The 24586-nt window shown below is 39.8% G+C and overlaps 1 protein-coding gene across 1 annotated transcript in view; it reads right to left on the bottom strand.

The window, feature by feature from the left end:
- Irsp53 (Insulin receptor substrate 53 kDa) overlaps positions 1-24586 on the bottom strand; it is a 295332-nt gene that overhangs the window by 259587 nt on the left and 11159 nt on the right. The window contains exon 2 of the mRNA XM_078178240.1: positions 3780-4004. Within this exon, the coding sequence (XP_078034366.1) occupies positions 3780-3824 (45 nt within the window). The 5' untranslated portion in view covers positions 3825-4004. The remainder of the gene's footprint in view (positions 1-3779; positions 4005-24586) is intronic.

Below are 24586 nucleotides of genomic sequence, written 5' to 3'. Positions count from 1 at the left end.
AGTTTAAAGGAAAGCTTGACTGCCGAACGACTAATAAGATTACCTTCCGCCTAATCATTCTCGCTCCCGTGAGCGCCATCCACCACTTACGACTCCCTCCTCGCGTCGTCCGACGCCCCCGCCTGCGCGGCAGCCGCTTGTACCCGCGACGGATAATTTTCCGGGGCGACACCTAATTATCAAGAAATTCTGCGGTAAGCGTGTCTGCTGCGGGGTGGGTTGGTTCTCGCGCGAACGCGCGTTTTCCGTGAGACAGACAGCTGGGATAAGTGCGCGGGGGTAAATAGATGGATTAACTGCGGGACGCGGCGCAGCCTCGAGCGGCGAAACAGTTTTGTACACACCGACCGGATGGATCCTCCCGAGCTTTTCCAAGTTATAATGCAACGCGCGGGAAAGACGCTGCGCCACCACCGCCACCGCCGCCGCCTTAGACGCTTCTCTCCTCCGCTGCTGGTTCCTGCCGCGGATTACTCGTGTCACGGCCCCGACGAGATTGACTGCCACTACTGGGAAATAAATTTCCCGTGAAATTGGTTCCCGCGATTAGGGAGACGCCCGGAGGAGCCCTTCTTTAATTCGAGCTCGCCGAGGAGCCGCCCGAGATACAATTCGCGATTTCGTTTGATCTGCTGCCGCGGGTAATCCTCGAACCACTTGCTACGTGGATCCCGTGTTTCTGACCTCAAAAGCTGCTCGGTCCTTATTCTATTCGTTCTTGTCTCGAGAAAGGGCTCGGCGGAACGCCACTTATCCGAGACTCCATTTATTGGAATTCAATTTTGAGCGATGCCCGACCTTGCTGAACTTCTGCTGTACTACTTTTGTCGACTGTCGAGCGTTACTTCGATTATGCGAACGCTTGGATGCTGCGAATGCGAGGAAACGCGGGGCGCGTTTTATTTATGTTGTCGTGGATGCTTCGTTAGTTATTAGATGGGGGTGCTAGTTAATTAGATCAGTAGATACTGTGCAGTAGATAAAGTACAGTAGATACTGTATAGTAGATAAAGTGCAGTAGACAAGTACAGAAGATAAAGTGCAGTAGATAAATTACAGCAGATACAGTACTATAGATAAAATACAGTAGATACAGTAGATAATGGGAATCTTGAGACTCAATTAATTTCTAGACACACCGGCGCTTTCCATTCTTTACATACATTTATTAAATGATTAAAATTACCGAATCCTAAACGCGACTAACACATATTGTTTTATGATTTTATGATATTATTGGAATTATTTTAACTTTGCATGATTTATATTATAATAGATACTTCAATAAAGAAGTATACTTAAAAATTTCTCCTATCTTTATAATATCGTGGATTGTAGAAGAAGATATAAAAAAGCCAGTCAATTTGACTATTCTGATAGCTCTAGTGTTAAAGACACAGTCGGATATTGTTTGAAAAATTTAAAAGATTTAACTTTAGTTCATATAAGTAGAGTTCTACTGTACTTGGAAATGCAATAATTTTATTATTAAATAAAATTTTGGAGAAAAGTGTACAGGATAGGAAACTTAGACTTATTTTTCAGAATTTTTAGATTAAACTTATTTTTCATTTAATTGTATGTCTATTTACGCTACACCAACGTTCTTCAGTAATTATCTAATTAAATGAATGGATTTCCTTCTTCATCGAACTCTTTATCGTTCTTTGTAAAATGTTAAAAGGAATGGCTAAAGTTTTGTACAGGACAACTGTGTGCAACAACTTCTTCCGAGGTTGTTACTTAAAAGAAAATTCTCGTGCTTCTTGTACCCCATTATAATCTCCTTCACATTATTCTCTGTACAATATTTAACGTTTCCCAAGATATAATAAATCTCGTTCGCAACCCGGTGATCGAAACAGCTATTAATAAGCTTCCGGTAAATAAAGTGTTAACACTCCCTTATATTCTAAACCCTGACAAAATTTGCACAACTCGACTCTCCGCCAGGAAAATGGATTTTTAAGTCTGCTCGAAGCGTGCGAGCCTCGAGAAATTACAATGAGCACACACACACACACACACACGTGTTTTCCGTCTCCGGCAACTTTCTTTGCGCGTCTCGGCGAAAAAATTCAGCGACGAACGGGGAAATTCGTCGAGAAATCCGACGATCGAGGGAGGAAAGCCCGTGTTCTACGGGGACGCGGCGCCCCGCGGAAACCCGTTTATCATTATTCCGCGTTTATCGAGTGACACGTGACCGAGGTATCTTAGCGTGTACACCGGGCGCGGGTGTACCCATCCGCATGACGAGATCCGCCGGAAAATTCGTTGGCTCGAGGCGAGGGGTTATAATCGCGGGGATGTCGGTGGACGGGCCGGAACGAGGGTCAGGGTAATTCGCGTTCCTACGCGAAGCGGAAGAAAATGCGCGCCGGGTCGGAATTAGAATGTAAGAAAACAAATTTCGTGGATTCCGCGATATCGCGGCGCGCCGTTGCGGTCGAGGGACAGAGGCTGCTAGGAACGTCTACACCGTCGACGTTTAAATATAATGGAACCACGGGTATAGGAACAAAGAGTTTTTTGCGCGCGAACCACGCGTGCAGATCATCGTTCTCGCAGCTTCGTGCACTCGCGATGGAATTCTGCGGGCGAAAATGCGTAACAATAGTGACGTTAAACTGTATTATATTTCATTCGCTGAAATTATTCAAACAGAATTTTCTCCGAGATTTAGTTCGACAGACTCGTTTTATAAGATAATCATTGACGAAAATTGCGACAAGATTTACATGTTTGGAGCATCGTTCACCTGATTCGCTGCTTCTCCCATATTCAATATACCTTACTCTTTATTTCTGTTACTGTAAAAATGGAAGTAATTATTATTTCTTAATTCTTATTATCAATTTATTAGAATGATTAAAAGATGAAAGTAATAAAGTAGTCAAGCTAGAAACAATTTTTATTTTCTATCAAAATCCGCTGTCTACCGATCATTTTCGATCGCATGAATAATCAGTTCACCTCATTTCAGTCTGTAATTGATTCTAGATTTTACGAGCATTAAAGTTCTCTGGCAGAAGCATTTCACCCGAAGACAGCGGAACTTTTTTACTGAGTTCTCGAAGACGGGATACTGTTCGACGTTCCCCGAGAGATAAAAGTTGAAAGAACCAACACGGAAGTTTTGCGTGAACTGTTAACCTGAATCAAGTTATGCGTGACGCTTTCAGTTCGATCCCCTTCGACAAGCGGCGCATTTTAAAACGGAGACTTGTCTTAAAAGAATTTAAGCACTTCGAGGAGAATTTTACTTCTCTAATTAAATTTCTAAAGAGCAGAAATTATTATCGACGATCTTGATACCCGCACGATGATTTCGCTAACGATATTAAACCTGAATTATGACATTTTCTGTCAACTTCTTAGTTTATTTCTTTAACAAGTATATTCTGTTTTTCCAGCTTAATTTATTTAGCTCATTTAATTTATGTAGATCAATGTCTTTATTTTATTTAATTTATGTAGGTTAATTTCTTTACTTTATTTTATTTATGTAACTTAATTTATTTGTATCACTTGATCTACGTAGCTTAATTAATTTATTTTATTTGATCTATATAGCCTAATTAATTTATTCTATTTGATCTATGTATATCAATTTCTTTACTTTAATTTATGTAGCTTAATTAATTCATTTTCTTTCATCCATGTAGCTTAATTTATTTACTCTATTGAATTTAACTAAATTTCAGTTTATTTAATTTATTTGGCTTATTTCATCTAGTTTATCTGACCTAGTTTATTGGATGTGACGAGGCGCTTACCTTGTAGATCTCATCTACGAGCCTAGTGAGTTCTTCGGTCTCCATGGTGTACCCCTTCGTGGTCTGAAAGCTGCACTTCAACCGACTTTACGAGATGCTCATATTTTTCCGACCTTCCGAAACCGGATCTCGCGTAGCCGCTCCACTTTCGCGAAGACGAACGTTTTTCAGAACGGAAGCCGATAACCTCTCTTTCTGAACCGTCCGAGTCACCAAGCACCGCACCTGAAAATTAAAGATCGAATTACTCTTCAACGATAACGCCGCCGGACGATTATCGAGCGATCCGCGACATGGAAACCACGCGCGACAGAGATCGAAGAACGAATCACCGTTTCCATTAAAAACTTCCTCGAATTCCATCGAGCTTGTTTAACCATTTCTTTCGCAATTAGTCCCACATTTAGCAATTCAAATCACCGTAAAATCGAGTAATCTTAATTATTTCATTGAATTTCAGGGCAATTTGCGATCAACCGTTATCCTAGCAAAGATACCGAGACTGTTATATGCTAATTAATTTCGAGCATCGCCATGGAACATGTATGCGATCCTCGAATAAACTGTTTAGCTTGATTTACAAGAAAGTGTTTTCGTGGGTAATTTATATTAACGAGCCGACAACAATGTGAACTTCCTACGATTGTATTTCCTGCTGTTTTTTAATACTGCTCGATGATTAAATAGTTCGTTAAACTTGTCGCTGCAACTTTTTCTAATCAATAATGTGGTCGCACTAGTTTAATTTCCTTTTTAACGCCGCGCTGAAGCCTATTACGTGGCGCCATGAAATTAAACGATCAAGCCACGGGATTCTGCATTTCAAAGCAACGCGTACCGAATGCCTAAGTAGCAAGCAATACTCTTGGCAGTAACATCAAACGCACCGTAGAAATAGGAGACGAAGTTTCATACTTGAATGGCGCATTCAATTGCCCGCTGAATCTGACAGTGAATAAAATCCGTACAATGCGGAACGTTGTTGGAACTGTTCGAATATGCGATCAAACAGGTAACTAGTTAGCAATAATTTTGATAGTGACGATATACGAATCGTGGAAACGAAAATTACGATAGTTGGGAAATGATGTAAATTGTACGCTGTATTTATAAATGAATTCAAGTTAAAATTGTTTCAACGTCGTGCACTATGATCAGACATACAATATGTCAGGTTATGTAAATTGTACACTGTATTTATAAATGAATTAAAGTTAAAATTGCTTCAACATCGTGCATTATGATCATTCAATATGTCAGCAATAATTAATACAGTAACATTAAACGAATCTCGAGAAACAGAAAATTTAATGTCGTGTTTAAATACTGATATAAATAAAATCTAATAACGTGTAATATTTGTACAATACTAAATTTTGTTGGAAGTGTTCTAACATCGTGCACTATGATTAAACATTCAATAAATGAGTAATAATCAATGCAGTAACACCAAACGAGTCTCGAGAAACAGAAAACAAAAAGTCGTATTTGAGTTATAATAGAAATTGAATCTAATAATGACTAACATTTGTACAATAGCAAATTTTGTTAAAAGTATTCCAACATAGTGCACTATGATGGGAAACAAAATGTCATATTTGAGTTATGATATAAATCGAAATTAACAATGACCAACATTCGTACAACGCGCAAACGTAGCGAAAATGGTTCTAACACGGTGCATCAACTAAACATTACGCGCGAACCGTAATAAACCGTAAGAGGCTGAGCGGGAATCCAAATCCGAGATAAGTCCCCAAAATCTGGGAGTGACGATACGAAGGGTGTCCACGTTATACCCGGTTGTCTACCCCGCTAAAACGGCGATCCGCGCGAGCGCAGCCGGCGTATTCAAATTAATATAAAGAGGCTTAACAAAGTCGAAGGCAGTTGGCAACCATGTTAATGCATCAAGCTGATATAGCGCTAAGTGAATTTAAGTGCTATTCGGCGGAGGTGCGCGCGTAAAAGGGAGGGGGGTGGGGGCGATGGCGGCCAATGAAAATGTACGAATTATCTGTGTCTCTGCAGCGGTGCCAGGCCCGGCGCAATAATTCACGAGTAACCGTCGCATTTAGAATAACAATTTACAAAATCTTGGCCGACGTTGCTCTACGATGTTTTTATGTTAATGCGATAGCATTAAGATTCTCATCGCGCAATGTGAAGGACTTCCAGCATCTCGTTCTGCGTGCTTAATGAAAACGAGTGCCAAGAAACGTCGCGCGGACACGCCGGTGCGCCTTTTCCGTTTCAGTTTCGCGAGCCAGTTTTCGTCGCCGCGGTTCTCCAAGTTTTTTTTTTGTTTCACCACGTTCCCCGATCCGTGTCGAACGGGCTTTGTTCGGTTTACAGATCGAACGCTCGGATCGGGGAGTGCTCGTTAGAGTGTGGCATGATCCAGTCGCTGCGGCCTGTTTTTCTGGGAGAATTTATGCTCCTCCGCAACACGATCAATGCCGGATCGCGTTATCAAACCAGCGATTAGTGAATCGGGAACACGCATAATTCCCGGCGCATATCATTATCTCACACTTTCGCGTAATTGCATTAGCAATTCCGGCGGGCGATCGCGCGCCGCTCGCGGAACCGAGATTTCGGGAACGTGCCCTGACAACCGGCAACTTCTGCAAAACCTGTCGACGATCCCTGCCTCGCTTTTTACACCTGCCGGTGGACTCGTTGTGTCGCCTGATTTATTGCTGGCATTGTTCAAACGCGACTCCGTCTTTAAAAAGTTTCTCCTTTTTTAGCATTTCTATTATTTCTTCATGATGCCAATTTGACGCTATCTACAAGTTTTAGAGTATATGAAAAGTTGATCTAAGAATGATCTTTACTTTTTTAACATGATGGATATGTGTCTGTTATTATCAGAGAAAATATGTGTATCATAAAGATGTAAAAATGTTTGCCACTGCAGTTGGGAAATATACCGCATTAACAGCGCAATTAAAGAAAAGTGTTTCAGTCGTTCCACAGCGCGCCAGTCGCTTTAGCGCCTAAAAAACTTAAAGCCACTTAGTCCAGTTTTGAAAAAGTTATCGCGTTTTAAAATGTGTCGGAACACTTTTCACCGCCGACTGTAAAACTTCGATGAATTATAGAACGAGGCAAATTCAACTTCGCAACGAGTTGTTTCCACAACCCGCAAAATAACTTCCGTCAAAATAAAGCTGAACCCGTGGAAAAAAAAACATTGGTCACACGGATTTCGTTGTCTATAAATTCCCCATAAAGATGTACGTCCCACTTAATAAATCCCAGTAAGCCGAGAGAAGAAGCGTGTTCTTCTAGCAGAAAAAGTGACCCCGCGAGATTAAAGTTTCGCTTCCACCGAAGCTGTCCACCCTGAGCCGCTGACTTCGAGCCGCCAGCAGAAAGCGAGCGGGGCACCAAGAATTTCGAGAAAAAGTTCTCGGCCGGCTCGCTCGAACCGTCCATCATCAAAGTAATTAACAAAATAGTCCGAGGCACTGGAGGAGTTCTCTCGGCGGTGGCGGCGGCGTATAGCACGCGTTCTCATGCAAGCAATTAATTTTCATAACGGCGCAAAACAAATTTCTCCCGCGGAACTTCCGCGCATTAGCAATTCATACGAAGAAACGTGGACCGAGTTTCATTAAACCGTTGCGAGAGAGAAAAAAGGCTGTTCTCGGGGCGGGGCGCAGCGCGCGTGTGTCCGCGTGGCAGAGCCGGTCAGAGAACCATTTCAACAGTTTTCCCGTTCGCGAAAACAGAGGGCGAAAGAGTGTGTTTCGAGCAGCAGCCCCCGATCCATCAGCGCCCGGGCCTCTCCCCGCTTCAACAACTTAACGCTACGTCCACACGGAAACAACAACCGACAACTTTTTGTCGTGTTTCGAGTTTCTTGAAAAAATCGGTCGCCGCTTAATGGTTCCGCGTGTTCTTTCGCTGCAATGGAGGGCTCGGGAACGAAACAGTCCTAGTACCTTAACGCGGAAGGAACCAACTAATTAAGTCAACTCACGGTTTTCACGATTAAGAATTCCGGAAACTGTGCAACGACATTGGGGTTACACTGATTCGGCTGTTTAAATTAGAGTTAGGCGCTATTCAAATTGCTTCGAACAAATATTTATTTGAGATAATTATTCGAATCGATATTATGTAGACGAATATTTTATTCGGATGAAGACTATTCTATTTATTTAATCAAATAAAGAATTATTGGATTTATATGTATAATATATTGATAAATGATTCGAAAAATTGATGTGAATAATTCTTCGTTCGAATAAGAGTAAAATAGAAATATGATTATACGTATACATGGAGACAATAAAAGAACTGATTAAAATATAATCTTTTATGTAGTAAAATAGTCAATATTCAATTAATATAAATATTCAATTAAATATGAAATGTAACTCGAGAAGTTTAATATCTAATATTTTTACAAATAAATTTAAATTATACATTAAAATCAATTTACTTATCTATTGTCTTTTTAATATATGTATCGATTACATTTCATGACAGAAGACAAAATTTTCTGAAATGTCACTTACGACACTATAATTCTAACCATTTATTCATGAGTAATAACTATAATATTACTAAAACTATTTATTTTCTAAAACTAATTATAATTAACATAATATATAAGTCGACAACACTATAAATCAGCATTTATAATACTATAATGTAATTAATTTTTTCTAAAGTAATAGTATAATTTTTGGAACAATTTTTGGCGACGCAGCAGCAAGATAGAAGAAGAAGGTTCCTGTCGGATAGGTGTGTGCATGTCTCGGATCTCGTGGCTGCCGGCGTTACTCATAGATGGAAGGAGGGGTCACGTTTTCCAGGGTACTTTCATTCCGCAAGGACACCCGGTAGAGGTAGGTACGCGGTGAACGCGCGGAGGGAGAGAGCAGTGCGGAAAAAGCGGCATAACTTCGCCGTTTTATTTCTCGACGCGGATCTGTGCTAAGCGTGTGTCTACGTAGAGACACGCTTAAGGTGTCACGGATCGACGATCGAGAGTCACTCCTCGCTAGCCGGCTGGGCTCGCTCGCCGTTCAACCTGATTCGAGAGCAGCTCCGGATCGAGAAAACGTGAAAGCACGGAGCCGCCGCCGCCGCCGCTGCGACCCGGCTCGCCGGGAACGATGAAGAAGATTTAATGATCTCTTTCCGTCTCTTCTTTTTCCCCCCTTCCCGTCTCCCACTCTCTCTCTCTCTCTCTCTCCCTCTCTCTCGCTCTATCTCTCGGGCCGCCGACGTCTTCCTATCTTTTTCCCACTGTTTATTTTTACAGCTCGCGAAACCGGCTCATTGTCGCGTGACTTCTCGCACGAGCGAAGACGAAGAACCGATTACTCGCGGAAGATGAGAAAATTTCCGGATTAATATTCCCGAGTGATCGGGGATACGCAACTCGACGATCCCGCGATAAAACTCCTCCTCCTTCTCTTTCTCATCCTCCTCCTCCTCCTCTTATTCCTCTTTTTCCACCCTCTGCCGATACATTTCCATTTCCCTGGAAACCGTAGTAATTATTTCGGTTCTTCCGCGGCGCGAAGGGTGCTCCCCTTTCTCTTCTATCACGGTCCCCCGACGGCGAAAAATATTAACCGAGTCGACTCGCTGCGATCCGTCAACAACCCAGTCTACGCGCAGAAGATAACCGTGCCCGCGGTCGAGTTTCCGCTGCGGAACTCCGTCGCGCAGCCGGCAAAAATGAAAGAGTTTCCATGAAAGTCGAAGAACTTTTGACAGAAATCAAAGAGAGATTTTTCCTTTAATGATAAGTTTACGGAACCCTTCAAGATGTCAGGTCAGTAATTTTTTAATAATTTTAGATTATACAGATTTTAAAGGTATTTGTAAGATATTTATTTAATGTATGTGCTACTTCTGTGGAAATTAGGATAAATGTTTTATTGTTACTTTTGTGAACTGATATTAGACAGATGCTTTTTACCTCTTTAGCGATTCTGTACTTTTAGTTTTCATAAAATTATAATTATTTTAATTGTAAGGAAAATGAGGATCAGTTGAAAAACTATTTGCTACAGAATCCCTCAGTAGTGCCTAAAACCTTGTCAAATTAAATGAAATGGATGATAAATAAAAAAGAAAATAGATCGTTACCTACTATAAAAATTCATCCCTGAAGACGTTAATGCTTCGTAAATGTAGCGTTAAATTGAACTAAAAATGTTATAAAATAGGGGAAAATGTTACGTGGACAATTTTCGACATTGAAAATTAAATGTATGATTTTTCGGTAAAATATCGCTTATTAATAATATTTCTTCCCACAGGTTACCTCGAATTCTATAACCTCGCAGTAAATTTTATCCAACACTTTAGAACTGGAGAAAAAATTATTTAATTCCCTTCTGCATTCTATATATAAAATGCAATGTCTAATCAACGGAAGAAGCGACGTAATAAAAAATGAGTAGGAAACATTGGAGATATTAGGCTCGGGCGGATCCATAGCTGGATGATTTTCGGGAATCGAAAGATCCGAGCCCACGATGAAAACACGAGGAACCTGGGGATCGTTCTATCGAATATATTGCAATCGCGCAACTCCCCGGTCGCAAAGTGAATTTTGCAGTAACTTCCCAAATGCCGCGATACTCTGGCCCCCCGCGGAAGCTTTCAGGTGAATTAAATTCGCTTGAAACGTTTACGATAAAATGTTTCCCTTTAATCTCTCTAATCACATGTGCTAGGCTTGTTCCACGCACGATACAAGCGAACTTTTGGGGAATTTCATTTGGCCCCTCGTCGATCGGGTACTGACGTTTTCTCGTAGGTATTCCAGATACTTATTCGAGTTCCATCGGGCCGCATACCATGACAAGTAATAATCCACGATACATTTACCAACTGCACTTCGAATAATTATGCGCTCGATCGATACAGAGAGCTTGCAAACGAAATTAATCCACTTGTAGATCGTGTTCACCTTTCGCGCTCCAAATTGCTCCAACGTTTTGCAAATCAAATTACTCGTTTTGCGAGTTAAATCGAAGTTGTTCGAGTGAAGATTCGGATAATATAACGATTAATATTTTAAATAAATTCACTGAGCAAAATTTTATTCGTCATTTATTATCTGAAAGCATATTCAACTTGTACTAAAGTTTGTCTCATGTACTTAGCGTAGGATAATATAAGTCTCATAACAAATAATTCACCTTTATTAATATTCAATGATTATGCATAAAATATTTATGTTCAAAATGGACGAATAAAACATGCAAAGTGTGAAGTTCGAAATGAGTGGTTCAATTTTCCGTGCGAAATCTGCTTTCATACGATCGAACGAAAGTAGCGACCGATCCGACAAGATAGATTTACTAATTTGCAATAAGTTGGTGTATCCGCGGTACGCGCTATGCATTTTTCATGACTCGCCTTGCTCGAGCTTTCCACTCGTTTATTTTCGGAGGTCGCACATTGAATGTTAAGAATTGGACGAGCACCAGAGAGAACGGAAAGGAAAGCACGCCGCCGGTCAATTGACCAGCGTGAAACAAAGTCACGCACAGAGGAAGACGAACGGTCGAAACATACTGCACAGCGAAACGCAGAATCCTCGATGCAGTTTTGCAACGTCAGGTTCTCAGATTGCTTTCTCGGAATATTTCTATACGTCGAATCCAGAGACGATGCTAGGAAGAGTATTGTTACGATTACAAACTTGAAAATATCTTGCAAATTGCTATAGAATCAAGCTAAGAAACAATTTAATTGTTGAGTATGCGTTTTTTCAAAAGTACAGTTCAGTTTCCCACTATTTAAAAAAATAGCTGTAAAAATTTGACCAAAAGAGTAAAAAAGGAAAAATTTAATGTCTTTTTTGAAAAAGAAATTCTGTTTGAATTGATCCTAATTTCTCGTTTTTATCGTCATCGTATCATTCTTTCTATTCATTCTAATTTTATTTCTTAGTTATTTTAACGATCTTATGTAGTATTGTTATCTATTATTTTCTCTGTTCTTTATTCTATTTAATTATCTCGATCACATATTATATCTTTCCCTGTATCATTTCATTTTTATTCCTCTTTTTGTTATTTTTAAGGCTCCATCGACTCGAGAGTAATTGGTAACTATGCAATTACTAAAATATTTACTTAATGAATAATAATTTGATACTATAATTATCGAAGTATTCCAAAAGACTCGAGAAATTTAAAAAATTGATTTCATTAGTCCATTTATCATTTCTTATTATCGACTGCAGTGATATGTATATTATTTTTTTATTTTTCATTTATATCACATATTTTTTATTCTCTAATTTTCTCTTTTAAATACAACCCTTAAATATCTTAATTTAAATACAAATAGACATAGATCACTTTCAAATATATTGCTATTATCAAACAAACAGCACCGCATTTGTACGAAAAGGTTCGTCTCCCGAACCAATTCGCCTTCGAGCAGAGAGAATCCCGCGTGCACTTTTCGCAGCCGAGTTCGCGAACGCGTTGCATCACGAGCAGCACGGGCGAGCGAATAGATTTGTCGAGTCGGTCGGCAACCCGCGCGTGCGTCTTCTCAAATCAACACGCTCCGCGCGGCTCTCACTTTTCCAGGAGCGTTCCTCGTCCCACCTTTCTCCGCCCCGTGGATAAATTTCTCTTCCCGCCGTTTCATAACGTTAAATAACCAATATCTTTCTCCGGCCGCGGTGCGCGCACGGCCCGCGAACGCAAGAATGCAGTCGCGATAGGAAAGCGCGTTCGAACGGAATAAACCGCGACACCGTTCTGTCTACTCGGATCGGCGCGCGGAACGAACGCGCGGGACCGCGGAACAACGTGGAAATGAATGAATCGATCCAACTTTGCTGATTCAGAACTGTATATGATTTTTCGCGACTTTCTAGTAAATCGTCCGTGTCGGCCGCGCATTCCTTCACGGTTTATTGGCCAACGACCGCATGCCGGCTGACCTCGCCGTTAACTGTTCGTTCCAGGAACAATTAATGAAAATTCGATGATCGGGAAATATGCGCGGGATATTTGTGAGAATTGTAATCGAATCGTTCGCAGATTTTAATTTCAACTTTAAGATATTGAGATTAAGATATATTTTTAATTTTGTTCTTATTTTAGAACAGTATATTTTAATATATAAATAGTTATATTAAGAAGTAATATTATCCAAAGCCGTGGTTTCTAATATTTCGAATGGGTGTATTTTTGACCAGATGGCGAGAAATTGTGTTAGGATATGGGGTGCCCTTGCACCCTAAATTAAAACAGGGTAGCTAGCAATTTCCTCTAATTGCAATATTCGCACAGGTGTGCCTCGATTTTTTAATTTTATCTGGAATAACTTTTAGTCTCATTTAAAGATGTCAAAACTTAAGATTGTTCCAAGACCATGCTGTTTCAATGAAAAAAATATAGCAAAGATTATTGAATAAAAATATTAGATTTTAAAATATAAAATCTTCATTTACAACATATCTTGCCTCTATCACACCTCAAATTTATATTAAAAGTATATTAGAATCGATATTACCCGCATTTAAATCCAATCAACTTCGTCAGAACTCACACTAAAACTAAAAGAATTAAACTACTGTCCGATGAAAAGTCTGCAGTAATAAATTCTAAAGTCTTCAAGAGTAAATCCTAAAGTCTTTAAAAGACGGAAGGAAAAAAATCTGGACCGAAAGTGCCACAAGTAAATCGATTTCCATCCCTCGAAAGCAGACTGGCCCGAAGGGTAAACGCGAAACTGGGCGATGATGGTTTATCCACGAGACGCGCGAAAATGTAAAATCAATGTTTAACTTTTCAGACTGGCGCGCCCGCGGCCTGAAACTGCATTTGGCATAGTTAATTCGGGAGGAGCGCCGGTAACCTCTAATGAATTTTGCTTTTCGAGTTTCCCGTCCGGGGCGCGCGCAGAGCTAAGCACGGACAAAACAGTTTTTTCCATTAATTTCCGCGTGGCCAGGTATCGGGAAACTCGCGCGAACTATTCGCCGACGTGGCCCGGCGCCGCGCTGCGCTATTCCTCCGTAATTTCATTTTTCGTCGGAGGTTTCCACGGCTAACCCGGACGGAATTTATTTCTACGGCCGGACCCGGACACCCGATGAAATTCCTATTTTTTCCAGCCAAGTACAGAATTTCACTGCGCCTTCCAATACTCTCTCACTCTCTTTCACTCTCTGTCTCTTTCTCTCTCACTCTCTTTCCCTATCTCGCTCTTTCTCTCTCTCTCTCTCTCTCTCTCTCTCTCTCACTCTCTCTCTCTCCTTCTCGTTCTCCCTCCCCCTTTCTCTCGAGGTCGTGGAAACGCTGCATCGCGCGCACACACGCGCGCACCGGCCGTGTTTAACCAACAGGTTTGCATTCTACAAATGCCGCAGGAATTACAAGCTCACGGAATGTAACGGATACAGATGCAACGGACGTCGTCGTTTCGATCTCGAGATGCACAGAAGTCTAGGCGACGACGACGACGACGACGAACATGCGAGCGCGAGCGAAGGAGAATTCACGCGCCATTGTCTGCGTCGCGTGCGCCAGCGAGACACTGGATATTGTAAAGCGATAGCTGCCATTGCGTAATCCCCTTCTCCAGGCTTGATTAGAACGTGGAACCGCGGATTCAAGGTAATCGAAGCTAACGCGCGTCTCCTCTTTTGAAACCGTCGGACGAGCCGCGGAGCCTTAGCCTGCTGCGAGTTATACGTGCCGCTACTGGATCGGATTTCCTGGACCGATGCGGTCACGGAACATCGCGTGCGTTCTTTGATAGTAAAACTGAATCTGTAGGCGCTAGAATACCGTGGTTGCGGTGGAGAACGTCGTAGGTCACGTGCTTCTAGGTTCCATGTGTGGAATAATTAATTATTATGATTTTTCATTGATAATTACGATATAGTTTAATTGATGCATTCGTTGAAATTTATCGAAGTCGCTACTTGCGGTGTTTTTTTATTTTATTTTTTATTTTTTTTATTTTGATAATTATGATATAGTTTAATTGATGCATTCGTTGAAATTTATCGAAGTTTCTACTTGCGGTGTTTTTTATTTTAGCCGGAGGATTGTTGAATGAATGTTTTGTTTCGTGGAAATTATAGCATCGAATTTATTTACATTTTGGACTATAGACAATATAGCGCTGGGAAAGACTTGTAATGAAAGACTATAAAATAGTTTGTGCCATAAATGACAAGATAACACAGACAGGGAAATATGCATTTTTAAATAATAAAAATCTAATATTTTATATGCGCCTGACACAATTAAATTAAGAAATTTACTATATCGTTGTTTAAAAAAGCAATCTTCTAATTTTAATAATTGTAAAAAAATATGCACGAAACTTTATCTGTCGCAGTAGAGTTAATGTCAAGTTTCCAATTATTGACACTAGTTTTATAAAACGTGACATTTTGACGCGTTCCAAATTTTTTAATATACCATCATTGAAATTATGAAGGCACATTTATTATGTTGAATAAATTCGGTTCGTTGGACACATGCTATGATAAAAATAACTGAAAATCTGAATAAATATATGCCGAAGATAACCATATTCCTATAAATCAAGATTATTTTCGATTCTTCTTTTCCAAATAAATACAACAACGTAAATCGTGGAAGTCATTCGGAATGATAAATAGCCAGAACAATGTAGCTAATAAATCGACAAATTCCGTTTCATTTATAACGACGCGTTTTATAACGAAAACAGAAACAAATCGAACATGTTGCAGTTATCTAAACGAGAAAAATACAGGAGTTCTAAACCTGAGAAACAAATGCCGACTAAAATCTGTTATTTTACAAATTAACACTTGAAACTGTTCGATATTTATTTAATGAAACGAATAATTACTTTAATAAGTAGAAGGAAAGCGCATCAAATATTTGATTTGTTAACAATGTTATGAAATTCTATATTGATATTGTATTATTTGACAGTTTTCTTGTATTGTTAAAGAAACGCAAGTTATTCAGATCTCTTGTTTTAGGTATCTCAAATAACATTTACAAACAACACGAAATTATCAAGTATTAAAAAATACAGTAAATTCTCCCCAATTGTCCCTGGGCTTCTAAACAAAAATTGGCAATTTGTAAAAAGAGTGCTACAATTATTGAAACCTCACGGCTCATTCCTGTAGTCGCAAATTGCCAACAACTATAAAAAGAAACCACGAAGTTTAAATAATCGTATCTCCTGTTCCCAAATTATTAATTTTATTTCCAAGCCGAGTGACAATTAGAAAGAATCAACTATATTCATAAACCCGTATAACTATGAACCGTAGCAAAAAAAACTCCACGAAAGAACGCTGCCAGAAAGTCGATCGAAAGCGACGTTCCAAGACGAAAGTACTCTCCGGAGGCAGATCAGTCGCGTACGAAGTCGCAGTTCCCGGTGAACGACGGTCGAAAAACGATCGGACCCTGAATTAAACATTCCGTCGGAATTCCAGCAAATTTTCGACTAGGCTGGAAGAGGGACGGTCGCATTAATAAATAGCGTAACCAATTTGGGGAGTCCGGGGCGCAGGGAATCCGAGGCGTCCAATAAATTTCCGAAGCGGGGAAAAGCGATTTCCGTATCAGTGCTCGCAGGCCCGGGCGATACTTTCCGCGCGAAACCCGATAAAACACTTCTTTTTCCGTGAGAAAGGCGCCGCTTCTGGAATCCGGGACAAATTCCTGGCCGCGTGTTGCCCGGGCGGCTTCTTTCGGCCGCGGTTACGCCGGCCGATCGTGAAAACCGAAGGGAATCGAATAAAATGGTCGTCGAGGAGCAGGGCCGAGGAATAATCTAAAGCTGAAGCCCGAGATGGTACCCATACCTTAAGAACCTAAACCTAGAGCTAAACCTGAACTGGCTGATGATCACCTGTATCCTAACCCTGAAGCTAACTCCACGGTGACCTACAATCTAAAGCTGGGGTCGGTTAACCAGTTGAAGAAATTCGAGGAGTGTTAATTGTTCCATCGACTCAATTGTCTTTATATTCTTTTTTTAATTAGAACATTTTATAATAACTAGACTTCGAAAGTGTAAATGCATATTTTAGAAAAATAAAATTTTGACTTAACATACGTTCACGTCAATGCGTATCATCGATAACTCGCAGTAAAATATTTAATTAATGCTATGCTGTAAATAATAATAAATATTTTAAAAATGTTTATTAAAATCTGTTTTTAAGGTTTACATATCTTTAAAATTGATTAAAAAGAGCCCGATGAAGGTAACATTCTCAGAGCAGCCGCTCAATACGGAGAAAATTAAATAGCTACGCCGGCGTGAGCGTGTTAACTGTGCTTCGTTATTAGAGGATATAAAAAAATATTTTCTTCTCTCATAGTATGCATATTGCATATTGCCTGCATATTTTGCATAGAAATTGCATATTCAGCAAATGGCACGCATGTACACGATTTCTTTACAAATTAGCTTGGAAATTGTCAGAATTTAGTTAAACTCGTTATTGAAGATTAATGTACTTCGATGTTGTGCCTTTCTCTACAATGTTCTCGTTGCGTTTATTGCAGGGGAACGATGTAAAGAATTTCACAGATTTTGGAAGATTTATTCCTCTCCAGATGTTTATATATTGTCCTTAATAACTCTTTTAAACTTAGTAAATTGTAGGAAAATAATTACAGATTAAACGGTATCGACATTTCAATTAATCCCTTGCCGTATTATTTTCCTCATAATTACAAGGATTAAAAGTTTCTCGATGGTAATAATTTCTAAGAAAAAAAACAATTTATTGCCTGTCTAAATTTACTTAAAAGTTTAAATATTGATAGCAAGAAATCAAAATTTTACTCGAACTAAAACAAATGAAAAAGTATTCATACTTAACAGGCTCTCTAGGCTATTGCTAGACTCTCCATCACGTCTCAGGCTCGTCAAAGTATGTCAAAGGTTTAAGCTTGAATTCTGCTAAATTATAATTATTAACATCGAGATATGTCTGTAGGTATCATATACGGTCTAAGATCGTACCTATAATCTGAAATCGAATTGAAAGTTAAAGCCCGATCATCGACGACTTCTTCCCGACGATCGAAAACGTCGCGGACGAAGAGCGATGGAAAAATAAACGATGAAAAAAAAAATGTGGAAGAGGTGCGCCGTCGGAGAATTATCGGGATTCGTTCGTGAGGTCGCATTCAAATCGGGCCGACGATGGAATGTCGTCCTGCCTCTTCTGTCGTAACAGTTATAAAACGGTCCTGATGTCCTGCAGGCAGAGTTGCGCACACGCGGCTGCGTTACCTCACCGACGACGGTGCACCTGCAGCCGGGGCCACCGTGTGGGCGTACCATTCGGAGAGTTCACCGGTCCCGTGGAATCTTCGATCGGTATTGGCCGATTTGCCGAAGCCTCGCGAATTTCGATTACGACGCTGACCTCGAATTACATCGGACTACGCGGCGCCGACAGTCGTAACGCACCTGGTTCAGGTATCCGTCAAGCGAGAACGCCGGGTAAACTCGCCGATTAAAAGCTCAGGTATGCCGTGATTATGGTTGTTCTTCTGCTGCATCGACCGATCGAGAGATGTTTTCGATGGGCTGTGCTATAAAATATACCGGAGTCCTGACGTAATCGTTAAAGACCTGCACTTGGCAATGTTAATTAAAGTTGTAAGGATATTTGTTATTGAGGTGAGCGACCGGCTCTTATGAGAGCTATACTCGGCGGAAAATGTCTGCACTGTTTTACGAACTTGGGTCATTGATAACTGTTTTCAGATATCGAAATAGTTATTTTTTTATTATTAGTAGTTATCGACGAGGATCCGTATTTTCTGATTCAAAAGCTTTAAAAATTGACATTTTTCAGCATTTTGTTCTATGGTACGTTTTTATTATATTCTGTCTTAATTATTTTAAATTTCAATATTGATCAATTTTTATTCGCAATTTTTAACCTAGGAAATGAGACATTAATTTTTCGTCTTTACTTACTTTCTTTAATTACTTTGGTAAACTGTACGCGTTTTTCTTGCGAGTAAGAATAACTAATTAAGACACACCATACTACGCTGCATATATTAAGCATTTATGAAAACTATTAATACATCGAATAATACAGTTGCATTATCCCCGCATCATTAACTTGATTAAGGAACGAAATCAACCTCGCCATAGTTCCTGTTGCTACAAACGATCCCCGCTTGGAAACAGACGATAAGTATACGTACTGCGATGCACCCTAAGCGATATCATTTAGGAGCAATTAGAGACCCGCGGAGGAAGCGCGACAAAGGCTTTTCGAGGAGGCACAATCAAAGGACAATTCCAAGACAAAAGGAAAGTTGCCGGGCAAGTTTTTCCAAGCGGCCGCGATTAACTTTGATTACACGTCAATTATCCGGCGCATAAAAGTGGAAAGTTGCCCGCGATAATAAATTTCGAACTCTCCGTGGCCGGGTACGGGGGTGGGCAAAATGAAAACACTTATCCGTGAACAAAAGTTCCTGTCACGGGCGCACAAAAGAATGTTGTCCGGCGCAATCAAAGCGTTGCTCCCGGCCTGGCCTCACCGAACTCTCTAGGATCGATAAACGCGGTTTCGTTTAACGGCTGCATTATCGTCCGGTCTGCGAAGCATAACAGCTCCCGCGGATACCGTTGCATCGCGGTAGCAAAGATCAAGAGGAACGAGCGGGGAATCGGTGGAAAATAGCGTCTAGGGGAAAAGCCAGGGGGGAGAGAAAGAGCCAGGCGGTAACGGAGTTCGCGTTGAACCAATAAAATTACACGATCCTTGGACCCGGGGTTCTCGTTTATCGTGTTTGTTTCAATCTCGGTATGAAAAGATACGGCTCGGTGTCGCGACGTTCTCGGAACACGGCTTTGGAAGCGCGGTGTCCTTCCAGGAACAACCCTTTGGAGGTTAACGTCGTAATAATTGAATAACTTCGCTGACAAAATTTCGTTACCTATATATCACTGGAGTATTGACCCTTTGCACTCGGAGCCATTTTAACTGTAAATTCGAAATAATTTTTCTGGCTCGTAATATTTCCATTCTATTTAACAAAATACATTTTTACGCATAGAAAATTTATTCTCGTGACTCCTACCAACAGTTTTTTACTACTTGACAATTTTTTAAATCTAAACCTTATTGTTGCAAAAAATATTTTGGAATGAAATCGAATAATTTTGGTGGTGTCTTAGAGTCACCTCTCGAGTGCAAAGGGTTAAATAAATACTTGTTACATCTTCTAATAGTTTTAATCAATTGGAAATGAATTTAGGCAGTCAAAACGTTGAGATACGTCATTTATGGACATTATAAACATGCTGAGACTGCGTAAATGTTGCTAAAAATTTTCGGATTCCAGAAGTAAAAGTTTTCATGACAAAAATGGTACTCTGTTACTACATACTAGCAATTTGGTCAGAACACGTCCGATTTACTGCATTACGATACCGAAGATAACCATATTCGTATAAATCACGATTATCTTCGATTTTTCTTTTTCAAACGAAACGGCATAAATCGTGAAAGCCATTCCGACCGAATAACCGAGAGAACAATGTAGATAATAAATCAACAAATTCCATATCATTTAATACATCACCGTTTAGAACAAAAATGAAAACAAATCGAACGTTTCGCGCGTGTATAATCTATGCACAAAGTAGCATAGATAATAACTATAATAACTATAATACAACTGATAAGAGCGATAATTGATTGTCACTGCAGTGTTGGGAATACAATGATCGATAAAAAAAGATAAAAGATAAACGTATTACGGTATCTAGACGGTTTCCCACGCGGACGTCGCATCAAAAACAGATTAATGACTTTTATCATTTGCGATACGAGAATGCGGTTTTATGGTTGTCGACTACGTAAGGTAGGAGAGCGTAGTTCGTTTAAGACGGGATTAGAAGAGGGCGATGTTTCTCGAACGACCTGCTCTATGCAGTTGCATCCGCGTGCATGCGCGCGATGCGCGCCCGTAGGAAACGCGACAATTACGTACGCGCAAGAAGCGACGACTTTCTTCGTAATATTTCCACCGACTTTCTAGGCACTGAGAAAAAGCAAACACGGGTGACACTAACCCAGACACAACCTTCGAACGACACGCTGCTTTTACTGCAAGGCTCCTCTCGCGTACGAATTCCGTCGACTCTTGTGCAACGCTGTGCAGTTACAGCGCACGGTTTGTGTGAACGTGTCTTCCCGCCGTTGTTCACGGAACCGGATTAGTTTACACTCGAAGTGAAACACTGCTTTTACAGAAGACCGGCTGAAAAATTTCATTTTCTCCTGCGCGAGTAATACAAATTATTTTAGTCAGCTTGTAACAAATAATAATCAACTTTTGTCAATTTTAAAGAATAATATATCCAGACTATTTTACATTCGATATATGAATAGTATTTTCACAGTATAGTATTTAAAAATTTATTTACTTCTGCGCGAGTAATGAAAATTATTTCAGTCAGCTTGTAACAAATAATAATCGACTTTCGTTATATTTATAAAACAGTGTTTTAAACTGTTTGAGGAATATATATAATTTTACGCAAAATAAAAATGACTTCACTAAACTAGTAGCAAATAAAAATAGTATCTCGAGATTGTTACAGGAAACTATAAAATATACCTCATTACTATAAACTATACCATACCTTCTAATTATCCTTATCTATTCATCTATTGCATTAAATGGAAACTAGCACTGAATCCCATTTCCTGTCACATTACGAGAAAGATATTTAGGGTATCGATGCACAAATGAGATTGTATTTTACGTACTATCTTAATAGTGAAAGATGAAAATGCAAATTCGCGTGGACATCCGTAGCAGTCGTTAGCTTTCACTTTGATGCGACCGACGAGATAAGAATTAAGTCTCTCGGTTTTACCAGTTTCCCGATAACAAATACTAAAGAGTACGAGTAGTTTGTTGCACATAATATACAGATACGTCGGAACCCGTTCTCATTACAAACGTCATCTAATGGTACAAAATATTCGATTAACTTTTGCAATTTATAGTGACGCGGCTAGGGTAGATGTCTAGCAGTTCTCGATTATCGTAGCGGCGACGCGCTGCAGTTTGCATTTGACCGTGCCAATCTGTCTCCTTCGTGTCAATACGATCGGTATTTAATTAATTTCTAGTAAACACAATCCGTTAATGCACACGCATGACGCACATTATGTGTAATTAAAACAGTTAACTAGTTCGCAATCAATCTATAATTGTTTCACCCCGTATCGTTAATTACCGCAATGCGACGATTCAAAACTTGCCGTTTCGGAAATGGTTGGCGCGCCGGTGTCCGTGGCTCGAGCGGAGCAATCGACCGTGTACTCGTTTCTAATTAAACGAGCACGGAGACGAATGAACAACGTAAGTTTTCCACCCGCTTACGCGAATTACGCGCTTAACTTACGACACCGAGCGACAATGGCGCGCGCGCGCCTTTCACATCTCTAAACGCGACACACAGAACGAAATAGGATAAATATGTCTCTCGATTCACCTTTCACCGATCCCTTGATCTAAATTCCAGCTAATGAAACAATGCATCAAATCGGCGGGATAATTAATTCGTGAAAGGGAACAGAAGACAAGATCGTTGGGAAACTCAACCTGTTCGATGAAATCGACGAATTTAATAGGCCGTCCCGCAATGCTTCCTTCTTTTTCAAAATAAAACTCGTTTTATGACCCCACTTTCTCTAATTTTCACTCACAAAATAGAAAGCCCCAAGCGTTTGTTACATCACCGTCGAATTTACCTCGTATCCATTATTTTCAGAACTGATGGATCGGCCGTTTCAATACGTTTTCACTAAGAACGTATTAAAATACGCTTGGTTTAAATAATGATCCTACTTTACAACCACTGCAATTAACCTGGTTCTATGAAAACTTCTTTTTTGCAGATTGAAAAACTAATCGCTGCCAATATTATCCTTCGCTCTCGCTTGGCAATTTAAAATAATTAAAGCTACTAAACACAATATTTTAAATACGATTTTAAAAGTTCAGAATTTTTATTAACATAATTTTCTTAAAATACCTCTAGATCACTTTTACTATAGATTATAATAGTATTCCCTATCAACATTATTATGCGGTCTCGCTGATCAATTTAAAATATTTAAATTACTTCCAAAATCAAATTCTAATTAGAATTTTAGAAACTCTCTCAAGGATTGTAAAATTATAACTCCAATATTGAACACATTTATTTACATTATGAACATTCTTTCAAACTATAATACAATTGTTACCATCGTCGTTTAGAATTTATTAAAATCGTCGACGAAAATATTTAATTCTCGCTCGATGCAACGAGTCCAGTGCAGCGAATTTAACATTGCAGCGCATTTTCTCGATAAAAAAAAGGAATCGTCTTATTATTATGAAGAATATCGCTGCGGCGTTAAAGAACAAGAGTAACACTTGCAATTTCCTTGAGAGCAGTTTTGCGAATAGACCGACAACATTTGCATACTTTCGACGCTACTTACGGAGTCCCGTGTAAGTACGCATCTCTCGAGCATATTACCCCTTTAATGAAAGGAACAACAAAAAATCAAGCAGCAAGTGGCGGACGGTGTAAAATTCCGCGAAAGCTTTTAATTCAGATTACGCATTATCCGGACTTTAGTGGTCTACCGATCCGAGGCGGCTGCGGCTCCTTTCAATTGTACAACCTAACTGGCCAAACGGAAATGAAACAGCTACGAGTTAATTTCGAATACAAATGCAATTATCATCTAAATTATTCATAGTACTCGTCAGCGTTTAGTACTCTTTTGTTGTTTAATTATGATTGCCCTTCGATGTGGCAAACACAACATCGCAAGTGTTGTCGCATGCGAGCATTGTTCGCGGGATGCATTGTCGACGGTGTAACGCAGGTGCAATGCACTATCATAGAAATATTTACTGCGTCTACCAGATGATGCATGGAGTCGCTGATAATGTTATGATGAAGTTAGGTCGACAATTGAAGTAAAGGGGAGAATTAAAGGAACTAAGTGAATATTTTTCTTTCGAAATCTTATTTAATCTTATTAAAATTATTGAAATTTCAATATTCATAATTCATCTCATTTACTATTTACTTTATTAAATGCATTTCCTTTTCTTACTATCAATACATTTTTTGTTTTGAATACTGTTTCGCAGTCTAATTAATTATTTCCAGTACGTCATTAAGATTATACTATTTCAATAAATTATCTCCTTCATCACAATACAAATAATTTTTTTAATACATACACCTATCTTCTAACCATGAAAAATTCTTTCATAGAAGCTATAGTATATTTTTAACCATTTCTTTTACTTTCTCAAATATTTTTAGCCGAGCACTGGTTTTCCACGCAAGTGAAGTCGGCCTCGCATAAATTCCCTCCGCGATCCGTAAGCATCGGAACGTCTTAAAGAAATTCCCGCATACTTATCGAGAGAAACGTCAGGGCAATCCGAGCCCGTAGGAAGCCACAAAGTATTATCGTGGCCGAGTGTGACACCGTTTGAAATAAACGAAATAGTTTCCGAAGTATTTCGTCTCGATTTTCCGCGGCTCGTTTCCATTGTACCAGGCATGCATCTTAACGCGGTGAAAGGAACGTCCAGGCGCAAGAGAACGATCATTACGGCAGAGACGACGACCGGCGTGTTTCTCGGCTAGAGAAAAAGGAATATATGCGCATCGTAAAGCCGTGAAAATATACGCGAGGGTACCAATTCCGTCGGCACTATTATTAGCTTCCTTTCGCGAACGAGCTCGGCCTGACG

The sequence above is a fragment of the Augochlora pura genome, chromosome 4 (genome assembly GCF_028453695.1).
Source record: "Augochlora pura isolate Apur16 chromosome 4, APUR_v2.2.1, whole genome shotgun sequence".
NCBI lineage: Eukaryota > Metazoa > Arthropoda > Insecta > Hymenoptera > Halictidae > Augochlora > Augochlora pura.
The sequence above is the reverse complement of the archived record's forward strand: the minus strand, read 5'-3'. Positions and strand labels throughout refer to the sequence as shown.